Source organism: Gouania willdenowi, chromosome 22 (assembly GCF_900634775.1).
Source record: "Gouania willdenowi chromosome 22, fGouWil2.1, whole genome shotgun sequence".
NCBI classification, from domain to species: domain Eukaryota; kingdom Metazoa; phylum Chordata; class Actinopteri; order Blenniiformes; family Gobiesocidae; genus Gouania; species Gouania willdenowi.
In genome coordinates, this window is record NC_041065.1 from 9,099,606 (window position 1) to 9,118,855 (window position 19,250).

General features: G+C 36.1%; 2 gene segments (V, D, J or C); both read left to right on the forward strand.

Moving 5' to 3' along the window:
• Positions 1 to 1,065: 1,065 nt before the first annotated feature.
• The window catches only part of LOC114456123 (T-cell receptor beta-2 chain C region-like), a 297,915-nt gene continuing 279,730 nt past the window's right edge, over positions 1,066 to 19,250 (forward strand). The window contains 2 exon segments of the C gene segment in view: positions 1,066 to 1,129; positions 1,271 to 1,574. Of these exon segments, the coding sequence occupies positions 1,087 to 1,129; positions 1,271 to 1,574 (347 nt within the window).
• Positions 5,603 to 16,220, forward strand: LOC114456122 (T-cell receptor beta-1 chain C region-like). The segment is given in 7 exon segments: positions 5,603 to 5,684; positions 5,772 to 6,055; positions 11,931 to 11,985; positions 14,745 to 15,074; positions 15,167 to 15,193; positions 15,311 to 15,417; positions 15,575 to 16,220. Coding segments are annotated over 7 exon segments (870 nt in total).

Genomic DNA, 19,250 nt, shown 5'->3' on the forward strand with positions numbered 1-19,250 from the left:
AAAGACACAGAAATGATCAGATAGACCAAAGTCTCTTACATCAAAAGCAGAGATATCAACACCTTCAGAGATAATCAGATCCAAAGTGTGACCTTGAGTATGTGTCAGACCAGTCACATGTTGTATAAGACCAAAAGTGTCCATTAAAGCATACAGTTCTTTGGCAGTATTGTCCATGTTATTGTCATCAATATTAAAGTCACCTGTTGTTATTAAAAAACTGTATTCAGTGCATAGAACTGACAGCAGTTCATAAAACTCATCCATGAATTGTCCAGAATATTTTAGGGGTCTGTAAACAACTAAAAACAGAACTCTTGAATCACACTTTATTTAGAACAACATATATTCAATGGAGATAAAATCACCAAATGTTATTTCTTTGCACTGAAATATTGATTTAAAGATGGCGGCAACTCCACTACTTTTCCTGCAAGTACGACACTTATTGAAATAAATAAAGTCTTGTGTCGCGCTTTCATTGAGAATAGTATCACCATCATTCAACCACGTTTCATTAAGAAGTAAAAAGTCCATGTAAATGTGAAGTAATGTGTGTGTACTCTACATACTCTACAGACTCTACTCTGTAGTAATGTGTATGTGTGTAGAAAATGTGAAGTAAGACTCTACAGAGAACATACCTACAGTCACATATAACAGTTAATATTTACTGGTTCAATTTCAAATATCTGTTATATCACTGCCACAATGTTGCACCTGCAGGAAATTGGTTTAACGATTTATTGATACAGAAACAAACACTTCTTTGTCACACATGTTCCCACATGGTTGGAATCTTTATGAAATGACAATGAAACAGTGAAAATGTCAGCATGTTTCCATGTATGCTGACATTAGAACAAACAATACAGTTTTTCACTGATTGAACCTTTATTTTTGTATAAAGAACAAAGAACATTATGAACATGTTGTGATGGATTAAATTATTACTTCCAGTCATTTTTGATCCCAAAGTATTGACTTTGATGCACTTCACACGTCAGAGACTTAGTGACGTTATTTCCTGTCAACAGTCACCATCAGTTGGATCACTCAGTGACTAGTGTCTAGTTCACACTGAAAATGAGTCTCACCTGGCACACTTTCTTCATTCTTTGGGCTGCAGGTAAGAGGAACAACTATACACAAAATTAAACATTGCTTAATTACATATTTGGCCATATTTTTCATTGAATTTCAAAGTCTTTTCTGGACATGTATTGTTCACTATGTAAGTTTGTAACTTTTCCTCCTCTCTGTGTTTCAGGTGTGTCTGAGTGTATTTTGATCACTCAGTGGCCTCGTTACATCTTCAGCCATTTAAATAATTCAATAGAATTAAACTGTTATCAGAATGACACAGAATATGAATACCTTTACTGGTATAAACAACAGAAAGGTGGAACCATTCAGATGATGGCCAGCGTAGTAGCTGGCACAGCTTACTATGAAGATGAGTATAAATCTGGGTATCAGGCGGTGAGGCTGAGCAAAAAGCAGTGGACCCTCACCATATCCAGGATTCAGGAGAGAGATGAAGCTTTCTATCTGTGTGCTGCCAGCTTTGCACAGTGCTGTGTCAAGCCCTGGACTGTGACAAAAACACACTGAGGACAAATCCACAATGACTGGTTTGTGCAACAACTCCAGAAAGTGTTAGATGTTGTCATGAAAGCCTGAAAGATGCTGATTTCCTTATTCTTGTTCATGTATGAATCTCAACATCCATGAAGAATCACAGTATCATTCATTGCAGGATTAAATGCAGACCATAATGAGTTGCTTATCATTTCATATTCTTTAAATTCATGATTTTTTTAATGTATGGGTCTTTTTGTAACATGTCTTTTTGTTAAAGTTCAGGCAGTGGAAGCGGGCTTGTAATCAGAGGGTCACTGGTTTGAATCCCACTTGGACCATCATGTGAGATGTTGAGCAAGTCCCTTAACCCTAACTGCTCCCTGGGTGCTACACTGTAAGAGCCCACTGCTACCCCTCGGGGAAAATGGGTTAAAAGCAGAGAAAGAATTTCACTATGGTTTTGCTACGGTGATTAATAAAGGATACATTAGTGTTATTATTTAGAAACAAATGTATAGATACATAAAACTACAATCAACTATGATCTGATTCAGAAAGTAACCTTAATTTAATATATTTCAAAATATTTTGATTAGTGTATTAATTATCTAATTTTTTTATTTTTAAAAAACATGAATCGCCTTACACATAAAAAATATATATATATATATATATATATATATATACATAATAATGTATCGAATGTGTATTTTTGGCTCAAACTTAAATCAGCCCCTTCCTGGTTCTGTGTATGCAGATCTACATATTTAGGTTTTACATGATCTTTGGATTATCTGCTTCAGAAAGACTTTAGTGTTTATCTTTGTTGACTTGTAGTAATATACATAATCATAACACCAATCAATGACTCACTAATCAATAGACTTGTGTTGTCCCTGTTATTTACTGACATCCTATTGTGGTGAACTGACAGAACGGTTTTCTTTAATAAACAATGATGTGTTTTACCTTCAGCAAAGTTGTAGTTTAATGTTTATCAGCCTATGAACAATATCAATAAAGGATCATTGCCTGAATAATACTAACTGCTACCTACAGATACATGGAAGTACATGGTGAAAAATCCTTATTAAGTTACTTATTATTTTGTGTGCAGCCATTACTCATATTTACTTCTAAGGTCAGACTTCCAAGCAATCCTAAATTAGAATAGAAAAATCATGGCATGAAGAACTCAGATTTTTTTTTTTTGTCTGACTTCCCAATAGAAGATGTAAACTGAGCAGCTTCTGTCAACAGATGGCAGCACAGCCCACAGTATATATGTTGCCTGAAAAGCTAGTAAAGTGAGGATTACAGTAATCCAACAAAAACAAAACAAACCCACAATAATAACAATTATTATGGATAGTCCTGTCATTAATGTTTTTTTACTTAAGAAAACTCTCCTTTTTTGGACTTTTCTTAAGTCAGCACAACCAGAGGTGTAAATCAAGTAGAAGTACTGTTACTTAATTGAAAATGTACTCAAGTGCAAGTACAAGTAAGTCATACATAAAATACTCAAGAACAAACAAAAAAACAATTAAAAACTACTCAAAGTAAAAGTTACTAGTTACTTTAACACTCCACGTTTAATTTTGGTAATAAATCTTGCCACAGTTCCTTTGCATACAATAAACATCTCATTTATAAACTTATAAAGGAAGAGATGAAATCTTGCACAATTGGAACTTAATTCATTTTCCACAAACGCATCTGTATGAAATAAAATGTATGTCAAAATGTACAATTCTTTTTAAAACAAAAAAACACCAATAAATTCAATTCAAAATAATAAAAAAAGATTATAGCTCCATTTATGAACTCTGAAATAACCTCCATTCAATGCTGTTTTGGTGCGATGCATTACGTTTAATCTGGATGGTCGGCTATGAAGTGATGCATTTGATTGTTGTTTGGTCTTTTCATTTTTTGTAGTTTCGCAATGTTCATTGATCATTTTAAAACAAAAAAAACAATAATTTAACTCAGTAAAGAAATGTAACAAATTTCTTTACTTTTTTTTTTAAATGTACTCAAGTACAAGTACAAGTACAAATTTCTGATTTAGAAATATACTCAAAAAGTACAAGTACCCATAAAAGCTACTCAATTACAGTTACATGAGAACTTGTAAGCTGTTATTTTTGCCTTTCAGAACAACTACACTATTAAAATGTGTCATGTTCCCATACCAGCCTGTCATTTCCAGATCTAGTTAGATTTTAGAAGCTAAGCAGGTCTGGGCCTGGTTCGTTGTTGGATGGGAGATCATTGAGAATTCCAGGTGCCACAGTGGGGGTCAGTCAATAGTATCTGTCATTGGCAGGACATTTTACCCACATTGCCTAGTATGAATGGCAGCTGTGCTTCTGTCAGTCTGCCCCAGGGCAGCTTAGCCGCTAACCAAGAATAATGCCTTAATTCTGTGAAGTGCTTTGAGTGTCTCTGATTAAATCAGTCGTTTATTAAATCTAATGCATTATTATAAAGATCAGAAATAATACAGTAATCTATGCTGTAGATGTTGTCTTGCGTTAGGTAAATGCTTCGCGAAACACGTCCCTCTTAATTTGGTCTCCATCATGTTCAACTGTGCAAGCTGCTGAGTTCACAGACAGCATTCTGAATATGATTGTTAAAGACATGTGCCCACTGTTAATCACCAGAATAATTGATAGAATACTCGACTAATAAAATAATCTTTAGCTGCAGCCCTAATGTCATTTAAAATGTTCATATGATCAAGCACATCCCACAGCAGTGACGTGCCGTGGGTAGGCAGGGCGTTCCAAATCGAGACCACCAATGTCAACGCCAATGAAAATTTCATATGTTTCTGCTGGCAAGTGTTAATTCAATTCAATTCAATTGAACTTTATTTGTATAGTGCAATTTACAACAAAGTCATCTCAATGCGCTTATCAAAATATAAAATTCATAATAAAGAAAAAACCCAACAAGAGCCACATGAACATGAAGTATTTAGCCATCTAACAAAATCAACATCGTAAAACACCATTAAAGAAACATAAACAATTATTTAATATAGCCTCCATACTCTCCCAACAAGATATATCTCATAACACAGCAGCACATCTATTGTTTGTGTTGTAAACACAGAAACATAGAGAAAATGACAACTCGGAAGAGCCTGAGTGAGTCGCATCCACAGAGCCAATGCTACCATTCACTTTAGAAAGTACCAACAATTTTCTGACCTTACCTTTGCTGAAGGTCTGGTAGCTCAGGTGTTGGTCTCCTATTTAAAAAGCTGTCGTTTTTCCTCAAAAAAAAGTTTCTTTATCGTCTCTAGCGCTGTCATCCTGCCTGTAGTGTTATCCTGCCCACTCGCTAGAGAACGTAACAGCAGCGGTCACGTGATATCAATTCACTAATGCACTGTGAACTTAGGTATAGCGTTTAGCATAGCGCGGTTACGTCTAAAGGCAGCGTAGAGAGCTGCCTTTAGACGTAAATGGTTGTCATCTTGGGGAACTGACCGCATGCACAAACACATAAAAACACGCTATGGGAACGGAGGCAGAGCAGCAATGTGCCTTTGAGAAGGGGTGTGGCCTCCTCCTGCCTTACAGCGGTTAGCAAATAGCGATGTTTAGCGATTTGGGTTATGAAAAGCACATAATGCTGACACTTTCATACTTATAGGTACTGTAGGCTATTGGAAATTGAAGAATAAATTATTTATAATTATATTATAATTAAGACAAATAATCAAAATATCAATTCACCCTTGGGTAGGCACTGCCTACCTTGCCTAACCTGACTGCACATCACTGCTAACCAGTATGTGACATTGTCCATAAACAACTGGTTGGTCACATTGTGAAGTAACATGTAAAACAATAAATTACATTTTAAAGATCTTCTAACAAATACAACTGAACCAAACTGAATCATGAGTCTTCACCTTCAAAACTTCCTAAAGGGGTTTTACATTCATCTGTCCAATCACGTGCTGTCACTATGTCACTATGTTTCCTCTATGCAGAGAGCTTTTCTCTCTCACAGCTGAACACAGCTCACTGCTATCATGCAGATCACAGTCCTGTGTCTGTCAATCCTTCTACACTCAGGTGGTTCAGTTTATGATGGATTATTATCAATATGCTGCTTCTCTCATTGACTAACCACAGTTTAACATTATCCTCTGTTTCCTGCAGGTCTCAGTGTTGTCATTCTACAGACCGAAGATCAGATATCTCCTCTTGGAAACGACATGACCTTGAACTGTAGTCTGGGTCATTCATTCACTATGAGCAGCTATGTCATGTATTGGTACAGACAAAACCATTACGGAGCACCATTGGAGTTTCTCACTAGTGAATACAAGGAAACAAATGTGCGTTTTACATCAACCATCAACGCTAAACAAAACATCTTTAATCTTGAAATTAGTGGCATCCGTCTCAGAGACAGCAGCACCTATTACTGTGCAGCCGACACAGTGATGCACACAGAGCAGCAGCTGTTCACATAGTGTTGGTAAAGACATGGAACGCATTCTGTGGTTTGACTGGATGCAGTGAGCAGTGGGAAGTTGTGGCAAAAGGAGGCAGTTAAGTAACCACTGGGTTGCTGGTTTGAATCCAATGTTGGTCCTCATGTGACCAAGGCCCTTATGGGGTGAAAGCACGTATGACAATAAAAGTGGTTTTAATGTAATTATTGTTTTAATAACCCTTCACACACGTAATACATGTATAAAGGGTTATTGCTCTTCAAAAACACATTATTTTTGTCATTGTTGTTTGCAAACCATGTTTTTTTGCATCACACATCAAATACAAATGTACAACTCTTTTCTTTACATTATTTTGTAATTTTTGTGATGAATGATTTGGATGTTGGTCAAATTGTACCTGGATGACTACACACATTGTCCAATCAAATATTTTGTTTTGGGGCTGTTTTCAGTTTTTCGCTGTACTTGTCCTTCCATGGGCATAGGCTCTGACCTTCTCTATTCAAACATGATTGTGTTACAGTGCACAAAGTAAAGCACTGGAAGGCCTGGTTTACTTATTCCATATGAATCAATACAGGTGGTGAACACTATCTCTTCTATGAAGTGAAGTTTTTTTTTTTAAGTAAAAAACAAACAGCCTCTTAGCGTGAGTAAGGGTTGCTTTGTGGTGTGGGATGGAAAAAATAATTAAAAATTCTTACAAACAAGACCAATAATATTGTTCATAGAGTTTACATTGACATTGCGTTTCGATACATGAAGTCAACTAGAGCACGGGCGTCCAGCTCATGTCTTCAACAGACTTTGAAGTTGATATTTGAGTGTGTTGTAGACTATCACATGAAGATAAATATTTGTATTGTACATAAAAAAACAAAAATCTTCCGTAGTGTGTATAGAGTTACTTAACGGTTTGGCAATTAAATTGCATTGCGCTTACTTGTCTGGTTTTACTTCCTTTTCAAATTTTTTCCTTTTCTGTAAAAATGAACCAGCCTCCACATCTAGTCAAAGAAGTAGGAGACTTAATCATACCACAATAATAATCCTCCAGATAAATGAGCAGGAAAGAAAATAAAGACGAACATGCAAGCTTTAGTTGTCAGTTTACTGATATTTTCTTTTCGTAGATAGTCAGGCATTGTGAAAATGTGTTTATTTTCAATTATCTAATAATTGGTTGATTATATCAGATTTATTTTCAAGTAACCCATAGGTTTGATAAAACAATGTTTTTTGCAAATAATAACCAATTCTTGATTCAAATGTCAAATGAATATGGTGTGTTTTCCACATCATATTCATTGGTCTTTAAATACGCAGAAGAATGGTGGAGGAATCTCACATCACTCAAAATATCTTAAATCCATTAGACAAAATCCATTTCCAATCCCATTCAATTAAAGACAAGTGGAAATGGCACTGTGCAGAACAGCTTAATGTTACACACAATAAGGTTGTGTGTAACATATGAATATGTGTCATTTGAAATGTTCATATAATCAAACTCATCCCACGCAAACCAGTCTGTGACAGTGTCCATAAACAACTGGCTGGACACACTGTGGATTAATATGTGAAACAATTAATGACATTTTAAAAATCCTCAAACAAATACAACTGAACCAAACTGAATCATGAGTCTTCACCTTCAAAACTTCCTAAAGGGGTTTTACATTCATCTGTCCAATCACGTGCTGTCACTATGTCACTATGTTTCCTCTATGCAGAGAGCTTTTCTCTCTCACAGCTGAACACAGCTCACTGCTATCATGCAGATCACAGTCCTGTGTCTGTCAATCCTTCTACACTCAGGTGGTTCAGTTTATGATGGATTATTATCAATATGCTGCTTCTCTCATTGACTAACCACAGTTTAACATTATCCTCTGTTTCCTGCAGGTCTCAGTGTTGTTGTCATTCTACAGACCGAAGATCAGATATCTCCCCTTGGAAGCGACATAACCTTGAACTGTAGTCTGGGTCGTTCATTCACTATGAGCAGCTATGTCATGTATTGGTACAGACAAAACCACTATGGAGCACCATTGGAGTTTCTCACTAGTGAATATGATAAAATAAATGGGCGTTTTACATCGACCCACAAAGACAAACAAAACAGCTTTACTCTTGAAATTAGTGACACCCGTCTGAGTGACAGCAGCACCTATTACTGTGCAGCCCAACACAGTGATGCACACAGAGCAGGCAGCTGTTCATATAACGGTGTTAGTAAAGACATGGAACGCATGCTGTGGTTTGACTGGGTGTGCTAGTTTATCTGGTGACATTTTTTCTTTACTTGTCAAAAGTTGTTCTGACAGTAAAACAGAAAATTCCAGGAAATTTTCACATCAGCTTAAACCCATGGGTCACTCTGAGACGTACAGGTAAGCGTTGCTGCCTCTAGCAGTATTGGTGTGGGGATTATACTATTTTATGCTTTGTGTCACTTGGCATAGGCTCCAGCATCCTCTGCAACGATGTACAGAAAAGAGTAGGTACGGATGACGAGACCAACTTAAAAATTATAGTCATTGACTTGTAAAAAAAAAAAAACACTACTTCAGACTTAATTAATACTTTTTTCCCAATTGCAGAACCTCACAGACTACTCTTGGTTTCACCCTTTACAGCTCAGGCCAAATATAAGAGATCTTGTTTTTTCATTGCTGGATGGGAAAAAAAAAAATTCATAAATAACCTGCCATCTTGGGAATCCTGACATATAGTGGTGCTGATACATTGTCAAAGAGATGAACTCAGGAACAGAGACAGGCAGGGAGAAATGGGATTAGAATGAAAAAGACGTTAGATGTCGCGCTATTCCACAACATCTGGATCTAATGATTGTGTTATTATATAGAAAGTGTGGTAACACTTTACTTGATGCTTTATGTATAAACCTAATGTCCTGTCATTAGCATGAATATGGTGTCATGAAGGCTGTCATTCAGTTTCATTGTTACCCTATCCTTAACGTTAACCCTAACCTACCTTCACATAGTCTATCTCTAGGGCTTGTCAAGCAGGCATGATGGTGACTGACTGCAGTCAGTCTACCTAGTACTGTGCTCTGAACATATTACATACACTCTGACACTGATACACCTTCACAAACTTATTTGATAAATGGTGTATGGAACAGAGAAGCCTAAGTAACATGCGCCAGCCCGTTCCCGGCCTTTGATTCCCTATTCCAAACCGAATCGGTCCAGAACATTTCAGGGGGCTTCATCAAGAAAAAATGATCAATGCACCTAATACATAACCCCACTAGATCCCTCCACCTAACCCAGAGGTCAGCAACCTTTATCAGTCAAAGAGCCATTTGGACCCGTTTCCAACAGAAAAGAAAGCATTAGGAGCCACAAACCCTTTTGAAGAATGAAATGAATGAAAATTCAAGCCACATGTCAACAAATGTTATTTAAATTAAGTGTAGAAAAGATATTTCCTATTGTTAATTTAAATGAAATATGTCTTGCTAAAAAAGACTACACTGCTACACAATTTCAAAACAATGTTTAAAGTTATATTTTAACATGCTGGTCAGATTTGTATATACTGTAGACACATTTGACGTTAGAAGAAGATTATTCTAAACAGAGGTGTAAAGAGTACTGATATATCTTACTCAAGTAGAAGTGCTGTTACTTGATTTAAATGGTACTCAAGTAAAAGTAAGTCATACACATGTAACCAATGGGATGGCAGGGGTTTCCTTTTTGTGAATTAAATATCACCGCATTAGTCTGGCAAGAATATGAATATGAGGCCAAAGTGGTAGCAAAATATACGTTATTTTATTTATCTTCAACAATCATACAAAAATATAATAAACTTTCAACACCAACAAAACTTTACCAAACAAGCTGAAGTTTAGAAAGTGAAAATATTAACAAACTTAAGGTTAGTAACTCAACCAAAAATAACCCAAACATTAGACAAAGATGGGCAAAATCAAACTAATCAGCTACACCTCACTTCATGCAGTTAAAGCGCATGGTGCTACGTTTAGTAAACATGATTTGAGAGCTTATTCGAACAGCAGCAGCGGCCAACTGTATAAAAAACATAATAATTAGCTTCCTGAACATCAACACTCAATAAAGAATCAGTAAGACAATAACTACCTTCAATACTTGGAAACTCGGTTCCCACAGGGGCTCAGGGCGCCTCAAAAGAGCAGCATTTTCCCCTCAATGCAAACTCCAATGATAGCCTAACCCAGTGACAGGGCAGCAATAATTTATTGAGTACATTAATACTAAAAAAGTTTGAAAAGACTAATATTCACATTTAGCACCTAACAGTACAATCTAGGAGCCCCAAACACGCAGATGCTACGGCGTGCACACCTGCTTATAATCCTTCTAAGGGGGTGCGGTTAAGAAAACATCTGGTAGACGGAGATGATGCGTTCACGGGGTATATGACGGTGGGAAACTACAACACTTTAACCGCCTGGTTACACATAAAATACTCAAGTACAAGTAAAAAGTAGCTTTATTACATAGTACTCAAGGTAAGAGTTACTACTTTTACCCCCAACGTTTATTTTTGGTAACAGATCTTGTCACGGTTCTCTTGCGTACAGTAAACATCTCATGTATAAACTTAAAGGGTAATAAACCCCTGCCTTCTGCTGAGCTGCCACTAGGAGGGAAATTAAAAAAAGCCTTGATTATGGGCGTTACTGCTGTAGCAGTAAGACACGCCCAGTTACTTTGATTAACCGCCCCCTCCCCTCCGTCCCCGCACACAGATTCAAAACCCATCACAACTGCTAGCTAACGAGCTAAACATGAGCGAGTCCGACAGTGCGGACTCTTTTGCCACACAGAGGTCATTTGAGGTGTCAATCAAACCTACTCACTACAGTTTGCAAGGAGGCGGGTGTCAGGCTTTATAGGAGAGGCGGGGCCAACAGTTAAAGTGATGACGCAGGGGTTTCAAGAGCTTACCATTCAACCAATAGCCAAATTCAGTTGTAATAGCCGGCGTTCAACCCTCAGTGGTCAGAAATGACACGACGAAGAACATATGGATTATGTTCAATAAAATGGAAATTAAAAAAAATATCACAAAATATTATAATTTACTCAGTAATGGTTGGATGTAGAAATGCAAGTAATTACTTTACTTCTTTTAAAACGTAACGTGATTACTTGTAATCTGTTACTTTCACCTCTGAATCTAAAGGATGAGGCAGGGCTTCAGTGTTTAGATGAAAAAAGGTGACCAGAAAAGCTCTTACTCTGACGTATTTTGTACTAAAACAGTGTGACACCAGTTTCCTCTACCCTTTGTTGATGCTTCTTCGCTATGACAGAAATAGCAGCGGGTAGATTAGAGTCAGCCTGCACAGCTGCTCTCAGATGGAGGCTGAGATACGGAGAACCCGTGTGAAGGGAAGAGAGACAAAGTACGTTTTTGTGTAATGTTTTATCATTGTGGGGACTGGGGGCCACGGTGATACAAACCCATAGAGACGCTGTACAAAAACCTCCTCTTTGGTAAACCTCCTGTTTAGACTTCACATGCAGTCAGGGAGGCTTGTTGGAGTGAAAAGTTATAATATGAGGGTTTCTAGGATGGGGGGACCTGCTGGCAAAGCAGAACTTTTGTCCATTAACCAAACTCAGCTGGATTACTGCTTTAAAAGGATCATTTTTAATGCAAAGGAGCATTTGGACATTTATTCACTCGATTTGACAACATTAAACTACACATGGATTTAATTTGGCTGGACCTGCATGTTTGAACTCTAGTTTTCCTCTGGATTATTTGCTTGTGTCTGACAAAGAAGGAATCAAAGTGTTTTATGGCTTTTTAGTGAAGTGTCTGTCAGTGTGATTATGGATCAGTGGCATACTTTGGAAAAGGAACAAAACTCACTGTTTTGGGTAAGTCAGTGCTCTCTCCCATCAGTTTGTGTTAAAATGATCTAAATGTTGTTTTATAACATAAACAACAATTTGCTGTGATAAAAAATGCCATATTTAGCAAAGTTCCCAACATTGTGAGCTATACTCAGCCTGCTTACTTCGGCCAAGGAACCAGACTGACCGTTTTAGGTAATTATTGTTTTAATGCTGTAATATTATACGGTCTTTCTATTTTAGACAGTGTTGGAATTATCAAATGATTAATCAGCATAAATCCATGCTCAGTCCTCCTGCACTGTGACTATCTAACCAAAGCATTATTTAGAAAAGGAACCAAACTGACTGTTCTAGGTAAAATATTTACTTTAATACATTGCAATATAATTTCATCAGAACATTTGTGAGCTTAGTGTGAGAATTCTTAAAAGTAACTGTAGTAGACAGGTTTCATTCATTATACTTCTACACTGTGACAACTATCTTCCAGCATACTTTGGAAAAGGAACCAAACTGACTGTTCTAGGTAAATATTTGCTTTAATACGTTCTAATAATAATATCTCCATTTAGTCATAGCATTAGTTAGCTTGGTGTGATTTTATTTTTAAAGATAACACTGGTAAACAGGTTTCATTCATTATACTTCTACACTGTGACACCTTTAATCCAGCATACTTTGGACAAGGAACTAAACTTACTGTTTTAGGTAAGTGAGAACAATACAAGTAAAAAAAAAAGGAGAAAAAAAAAAGAATAGTTTGACCTCTGGTAGTTTTTTGTTTCTTATTTTGCATGTTTTAAAAGAATCAAGTTAAAATAGGTGTTTTGGGTAAGTATATGTTTGAGGGAAATTCTGTAATAATGCTTGACGGATACAGTAATATGATTAAACATCAAGGCTGTATCGTAGGTTGTTTGTGTATTGATTTGGTGAACTGTGAGCTGGTCTGATGTAGCTTACTTTGGTGGAGGAACGAAACTAAGTGTTTTAGGTAAGACGCATTCAACTTTAAATCAATGCTGTTTAAAAGTTTGCAATATTAACAGAAAAAATCACACAACGAATCCTAATCTATTGTTTGCAAACTCACTGCCTTTTGTTGTTAACCTTGAATACTGTAAGTACAAATCTTATTTTGGCCTGGGCACAAAACTGTCTATTTAGTAAGTTTAACAACTAGTTTCATTGTTACAATATATCAAGAAAACTGATATATTGAAGCCTTAAAAATATTTTTTTTGTACAAATCTGTTTGAGTGAAAATCTCCACTTGATAAGTGTCTTATATTATTCCTTTGGAAATCTGGAAGACAATCTCTAAAGAAAAGAGAAAAGTTTTATTTTAAGCAAGGAGCAAATGTCGTGTTATTGTTGCAGAAGCCCTTCATGAAGTAAGAACATTTGTACTTAAATATCATATGTCAAAACGTTAAATTTATTTTAGGATGTAGATTACAACAATACAAAATCTTTACACAGCAAAGTCTGTCGGGATCAAAGTCTTTTCACAGACAGAGAATGTTAAACACAGGTGTATTTTAAACCAGCTGAAAGTCTCTGTGCTCCTATAGTGTGGCATACTTTGGAGCTGGAAGTAAACTCACTGTTTTAGGTAAGAAAATACCATCCAAAAACCAGAGATATTTGGTTTTCAGTTTTATTTGATAGATTTACATTTTCAAGAAATATGTTAAACATTCACAATATATATTTAACCTGTCATAGACAGAATTTACATCAAGAGTACGGTAACTTACATGTGTTTACTATGACAAACAACTCAGATTAAGTTTGAGTCTTTAACAAAAGATCTGTTTGCTAGTCAGAATACTTGTAATAATGATGTATTATGATGAGTTTAAATGGGAAAAACAAGGAGTTTTTCTTACAAACAACTGGGTGGTGTAAATGGTGCCTTTAAGTTCACCTCTAGTTTGACTGTATTTAAGTTTTAATTTTGTGCATAATGCAGTTTGACACATTGAAAACAGGTCAGTTTATTTAAATTGATCACAGCTGTAAATAGGTATATATTAAAGAGATATTTGTGCTTTACTGTAATACTGTGATCTGATTGGTTTCCTGTATAAATAGAATAATGGACTCCAGTCACTATAAAATGTGAAGTGAAATCATGACCTTAACTCTTAGAAATTGATGGAATATAATTTTACATCAATTAATAATTTAAGGGAAATATAATTCTTGAGGATACCTTCTCATAATACAAAATACACCTCTAAATACCATTACTGTAGTTTTCAGTGTAAAATGACATTCAGGTCAAAAATACATTTATAAAGCTAAGATTAAAAAAAAAATAAAAAAAAAAAACGCTAATAAAAAAAATGATTTAAAAGCCCTGACAGCCTGTGTCTTGCTGTTGAATTGCAAATGGTATTTAGGAGAAATTTTCAGCGTGAAAAAATACTGTCAGCAAGGACAACAAGGACATTTTGTCTTTTACTTTCTCAAAATATGAAAGTCACACTTTATAATTCAGATCTAAAAGCTTCATTTAATGATCAAATAAGATAAATCTTATCTTTTGACAATGGGCATATATAACTAAATTAGTTTTTTATTGTGTCTTGCCTCATCAATGAAGTATTCTTATCACATGAAAAAAGCAGTACAGGGAACAATACTAAGGGATATTTGAAGAAAACAATTCAGAATTTTAAGACAATTGAAAATGCTATCACTGTTTTTTATGTGTTTACACTAAATTAACTCTTTCTGCTTTGATTCTGTGACATATTTACAATACTTTGCAGAAACAGGACGTGAACCCATCCCACCCACTGTAAAGCTATTCAAACCATCAGCAAAAGAAGGTGACAGGACCAATAAAAAGACCCTAGTTTGTTTGGCCTCTGACTTCTACCCAGACCACGTCAGTGTGATTTGGTCCATCAATGGAAATAGACATGAAGGTTCTACGGATTCTGCTGCTCAGCAAGATGGAAGCTTCTACAGGATCACCAGCAGACTGACAGTCAATGCTGAACAGTGGCACAACCCGGACAACAGTTTTAAATGTGAGGTCAACTTTTTTGATGGTAAAACCACCATTACACATCAGAAAACGCTCAAAGGCGTTAAAGGTACGTGTGCTTTTACACAATTATAAGCAATGTTTTCTGAATCTTTACATAGTAGGAACAATTTCTGAGTTTCTTTTTGGTCTCAATTGCAGGTAACACAACGGTAATCATGAAAAGAGGTGAATAATTTGTCTTCATAGATTATTAAAGTTGTTGCATGGCTAGGTTTGATCCTGGAAAGCTACGTTCTGTGTTTATCTGAATTTTTAAAAATGTTTTCTATCAATTCTCTGCAGAAAATCTTTTAAGGATCACTCAAAATGCCAAACTCTCCTATATCATTTTCATCACCAAGAGCTGTGTCTATGGAGCATTTGTCACATTTCTGGTGTGGAAGTTTCAGGTATGTTGAGCACAGTTTTCCTTTTCTAATCCAACATTACCTTCAATATGTTACGCACAGAGTATATGTGCTGACACAGCATTTATATTTATACCCAACATGTTAGGAAAAAAGGTTCCTCACATTGACATGCAACTGTTTCATTTGTGTGTTACAGGCATCTGCAGGAAAACAAAAGTGAAGCTGGAGAAAACAAACAGCAATTGGTGTTTGTAAAAAAGATCATATTAATTCTCTCATATATTCTGCAAAGTCCATTTTTTTATGAAATGGATGAATTAGCTACTAAACAAGCATCACAAGATCTCATTTAGTAGAAATATCTTGTTTAATGAATTTAAAATGGCTTTTGTTGTGAGGTGTATTATGTTCCTCTTGTATTGTGCTTATTAAAGGTTTATACTCTTTCTGAATTAATAATTGACTTTATCCAAATGCATATGAGTGTCCAACAATGTTTATTCAGCCTGTGTATTTGAGACCTATCAGGAAGATCTTTAGTGTGGAGATGATTCTGTAAACAAGATACCAGATGTATAACGTGTATTCTTCAAGTTTATATACACTGTATCTGCCGATACCAGACAGGCTTGTAATTTAGTCCAAGTTTCGAGCAAGAAGATCCCTTATTTGGTGATGAGCTAATGTTAACGATATGTTGGATGACATACCTCTGAAGCATATATGCTTTTGCCTTCCCTGACCAGCCTCAGAGTTTCCACTGATCCAGCTGCAGCTCTCAGCAGGTCATTTTTAACCTGTTCAGGACTCAGATTGTATAATAAATGTCATATTATTTGCAACTCAGTTGTCCTGAAGACTTATTTTACACCACCTTTTTGTTATTACCATCCACACCACAAGATAGAACTGTTGCATTTTGATCTTCTTAATCATTGACAGGTTTATATTTTTCTGTTTGTGCTTCTCACATATTTTAGCTTCAGTATTGTCACGTTTATCATTGAATATATAATTAAAAATCAGAAAAATAAAAAGAGGTTCTAAGAATATATCTCGATGTTCCACTTCTACAATGACTGCTTCTCATTTTACAAAGAAGGTCAAAGCAGTTGTTAGCAACAGGTTCTACATACATGCAGAGAATTAAGCAAAAACAGCAGAATGCAGGATGTGGTGAGAACGCTGCCTGCACAAACGTCACAATTAACCACAACCTCGAGCGCCTACACATCTGCACACCCCTGCACATCCGCAAAGTGTGTTTGAAACCCATGACTGTGGCATTTGTCACGAAACAGATGTTTACTGTAATCAAATTTGTTTTAAAATGACATTTAGTAAATTAATTTATCTACTGGCTCTTTTAATTCATATTTATGTTTAAAAAAATATATGTATTTAGATCCTCTAATGGGATACAAAAGGAAACATGTGCTGCACATTGTTCATTAAATGTATTGTAAGGTTTTAACATTCAATTCAAACACACTTGACTAAAGTTGCTGATACGTTACTATTTTGTGAAACGATATAGAGAATACATAGACAATAATAAAAAATATTCTTTTACATTGTTATGGCAGGTTCAACCAAATGTTTTTATTGTGAACATTCCAGTTTCAGAGAAGGGCCTGTCTTCACTCACAATTACTATGTGTAGCATTGCACTAGCTCGTTCTATTGTGCTATATCATAGTTGCAGTAGGAATTTGTGTCAAAGATGATTTCTAAATTCAAAATTTAGATCAAATTATATGAAGCCATTCCTAGTTTACTCAGGGTACCACACACTGGACCAATTGGCAGTTGATCATGTGACTTAGGCTACACATTGAGACAGTTATTCAGCCATAAACCTCAGGAATAACTGGCTTACGGTGGCCAAATGTTCATAGCAATTGTCGCTTTTTGATTCTTCAATGTTTTTCTTTCTTGTGACTGTGAAGCAGAATTTACCAAGAGTTGGATTGTTCGCCCACTAATAGGAAACATGAGCTGGGATTAGACCATGATGAGACAGGTTAGCTTTACCATACTCATAATGTGTTGTTGCAATAGTAAACCTACTAAGAGAGTTCTAATTACCAAATCTGAGATGAGAGAACAAACAAACACACACTTAAAAAACAAAACATGGCCGAGCCAATGTTAGAAGAGGTTTGACTGAAATCCTTCAACAAAAGCCAGTAGACATCACAGTTTCAGCAGAATGAAGACAAATAAAGGGTGGAATGATTGATGTTCTAGGAACTCCACACAGTAAATACCCATGAGTTGTACAGTATATAGCCCCTGATTTAGGTAACCAGGCAAATGTTAAAGCTGTAGTTTGTAGAATCCTCCCTACGCTCCATTTTGAAACCGAAACTGAAACTTAGCCTTTCTTATCGGTGTCTTTTGTGAACGCTCTTAGCGTCTTTTTTTCTCAATAGTGACTTAGTGACAAGTGTAGAGACTTTATCTTGTGTTATTGGAGATTGTTCTGATGTTTTAGAGACTGACATGAATGAATCAGAATCAGAATGTTTTATTGCCATTGTTGATGAACAGAATTCACAACTAGGAATTTTGCTTTGGCTTACAGGTGCTTAAAAAAGGTGCAATAGCAAACAATAGAAGACAATAGATTAAATAAAAATAAAATAAGATTAAGGAATACAATAATACGTTCTTGATAATAATGTATATAATAAACATGTCAGTGTAGGTTATTAAGAACATGATTTATAAAGTGACCCAGATTATAGCAGATTATAAAGTGTCACGTTTGTAGAGAATGTATCACTTTAGTTACTGGCCTGAGCAGCGGCTGTTGCCGTCAGCTCGTCCCCACCACAAGCTCTCACAAGCGGCTGTGATCTCAGCAGCCGCTCAGGGCAGAGTGACATCCATAACTCCGCATCCACACTGTAAAATGAATTCCCCTTAAATAAGCTTCTCTTGGTTTACACACAATTTATCCCATCTGTTATCAACCTCTCTCTGACACCAATGTGTGGGGCGGACCCTCTGCAGTCACTGGGATCCACGAGGACGCAAAGCAGTCCATTCCTGCCGAACATGTCAGTGCCTTTATTCTGTTGCTTCTCCACCATGGTCTGCCTTTTTCCTCTTGATTTACTGTGTAACAGTTGTGACTAATCCTTCTGCTGGTACATCCGTCATTACAATTTCACTACCGATGGTCCTTGAACGTGCCTGACTTCAGTCGAGCAGCCAATAGTAGTGCTCAAAACAGCTCTGGAGCACACTGATTGTAGAAAGATCTCTGATTGGCTGACATCCAGTGTCACACTCCTGGATTTCTAAACATCATTCACAGGGCCAGGAGAAGGAGCAGAGATTCACTGTCAACTCAGAACATTATGAATTACAATATGCTTAAAAATGATTATGGATTTTTGACCAAATGATGCCAAAAAACATATATACTGCAGCTTTAAAGCACCACATACAAAAAGGCATGCTTTTGCATAGGGCTGAGACAGTTCAGCTGTCACAATGTGCAATGTATACATTGTCCGAAAAAATGTTTTTGTGTAATCTAAAGGAGCAACTACTGAGAAATACTTTAAAAGAACTCAAACTATGAAGTGTTTGCTTAGAACCCTCCTTCACTGATATTTAGAACAACCATTATTGAAATATGGAAACAAATCTGTGTCTTGAACGTTAGTTTTTATCCACAAACTTGAAATAATACAACAAAATCTGTAATTCTATAATAGAAGAAATGCTATGCAATATTCCAAATCCACTGAAAATGAGTACCTGTACAGGGTTATTGGTTAGAATCAATTACATTTGTATCATATATGTACGATTCTCACATCAGTTGACCCAGTCTCGCATGTGTCAGTTTCATTCTT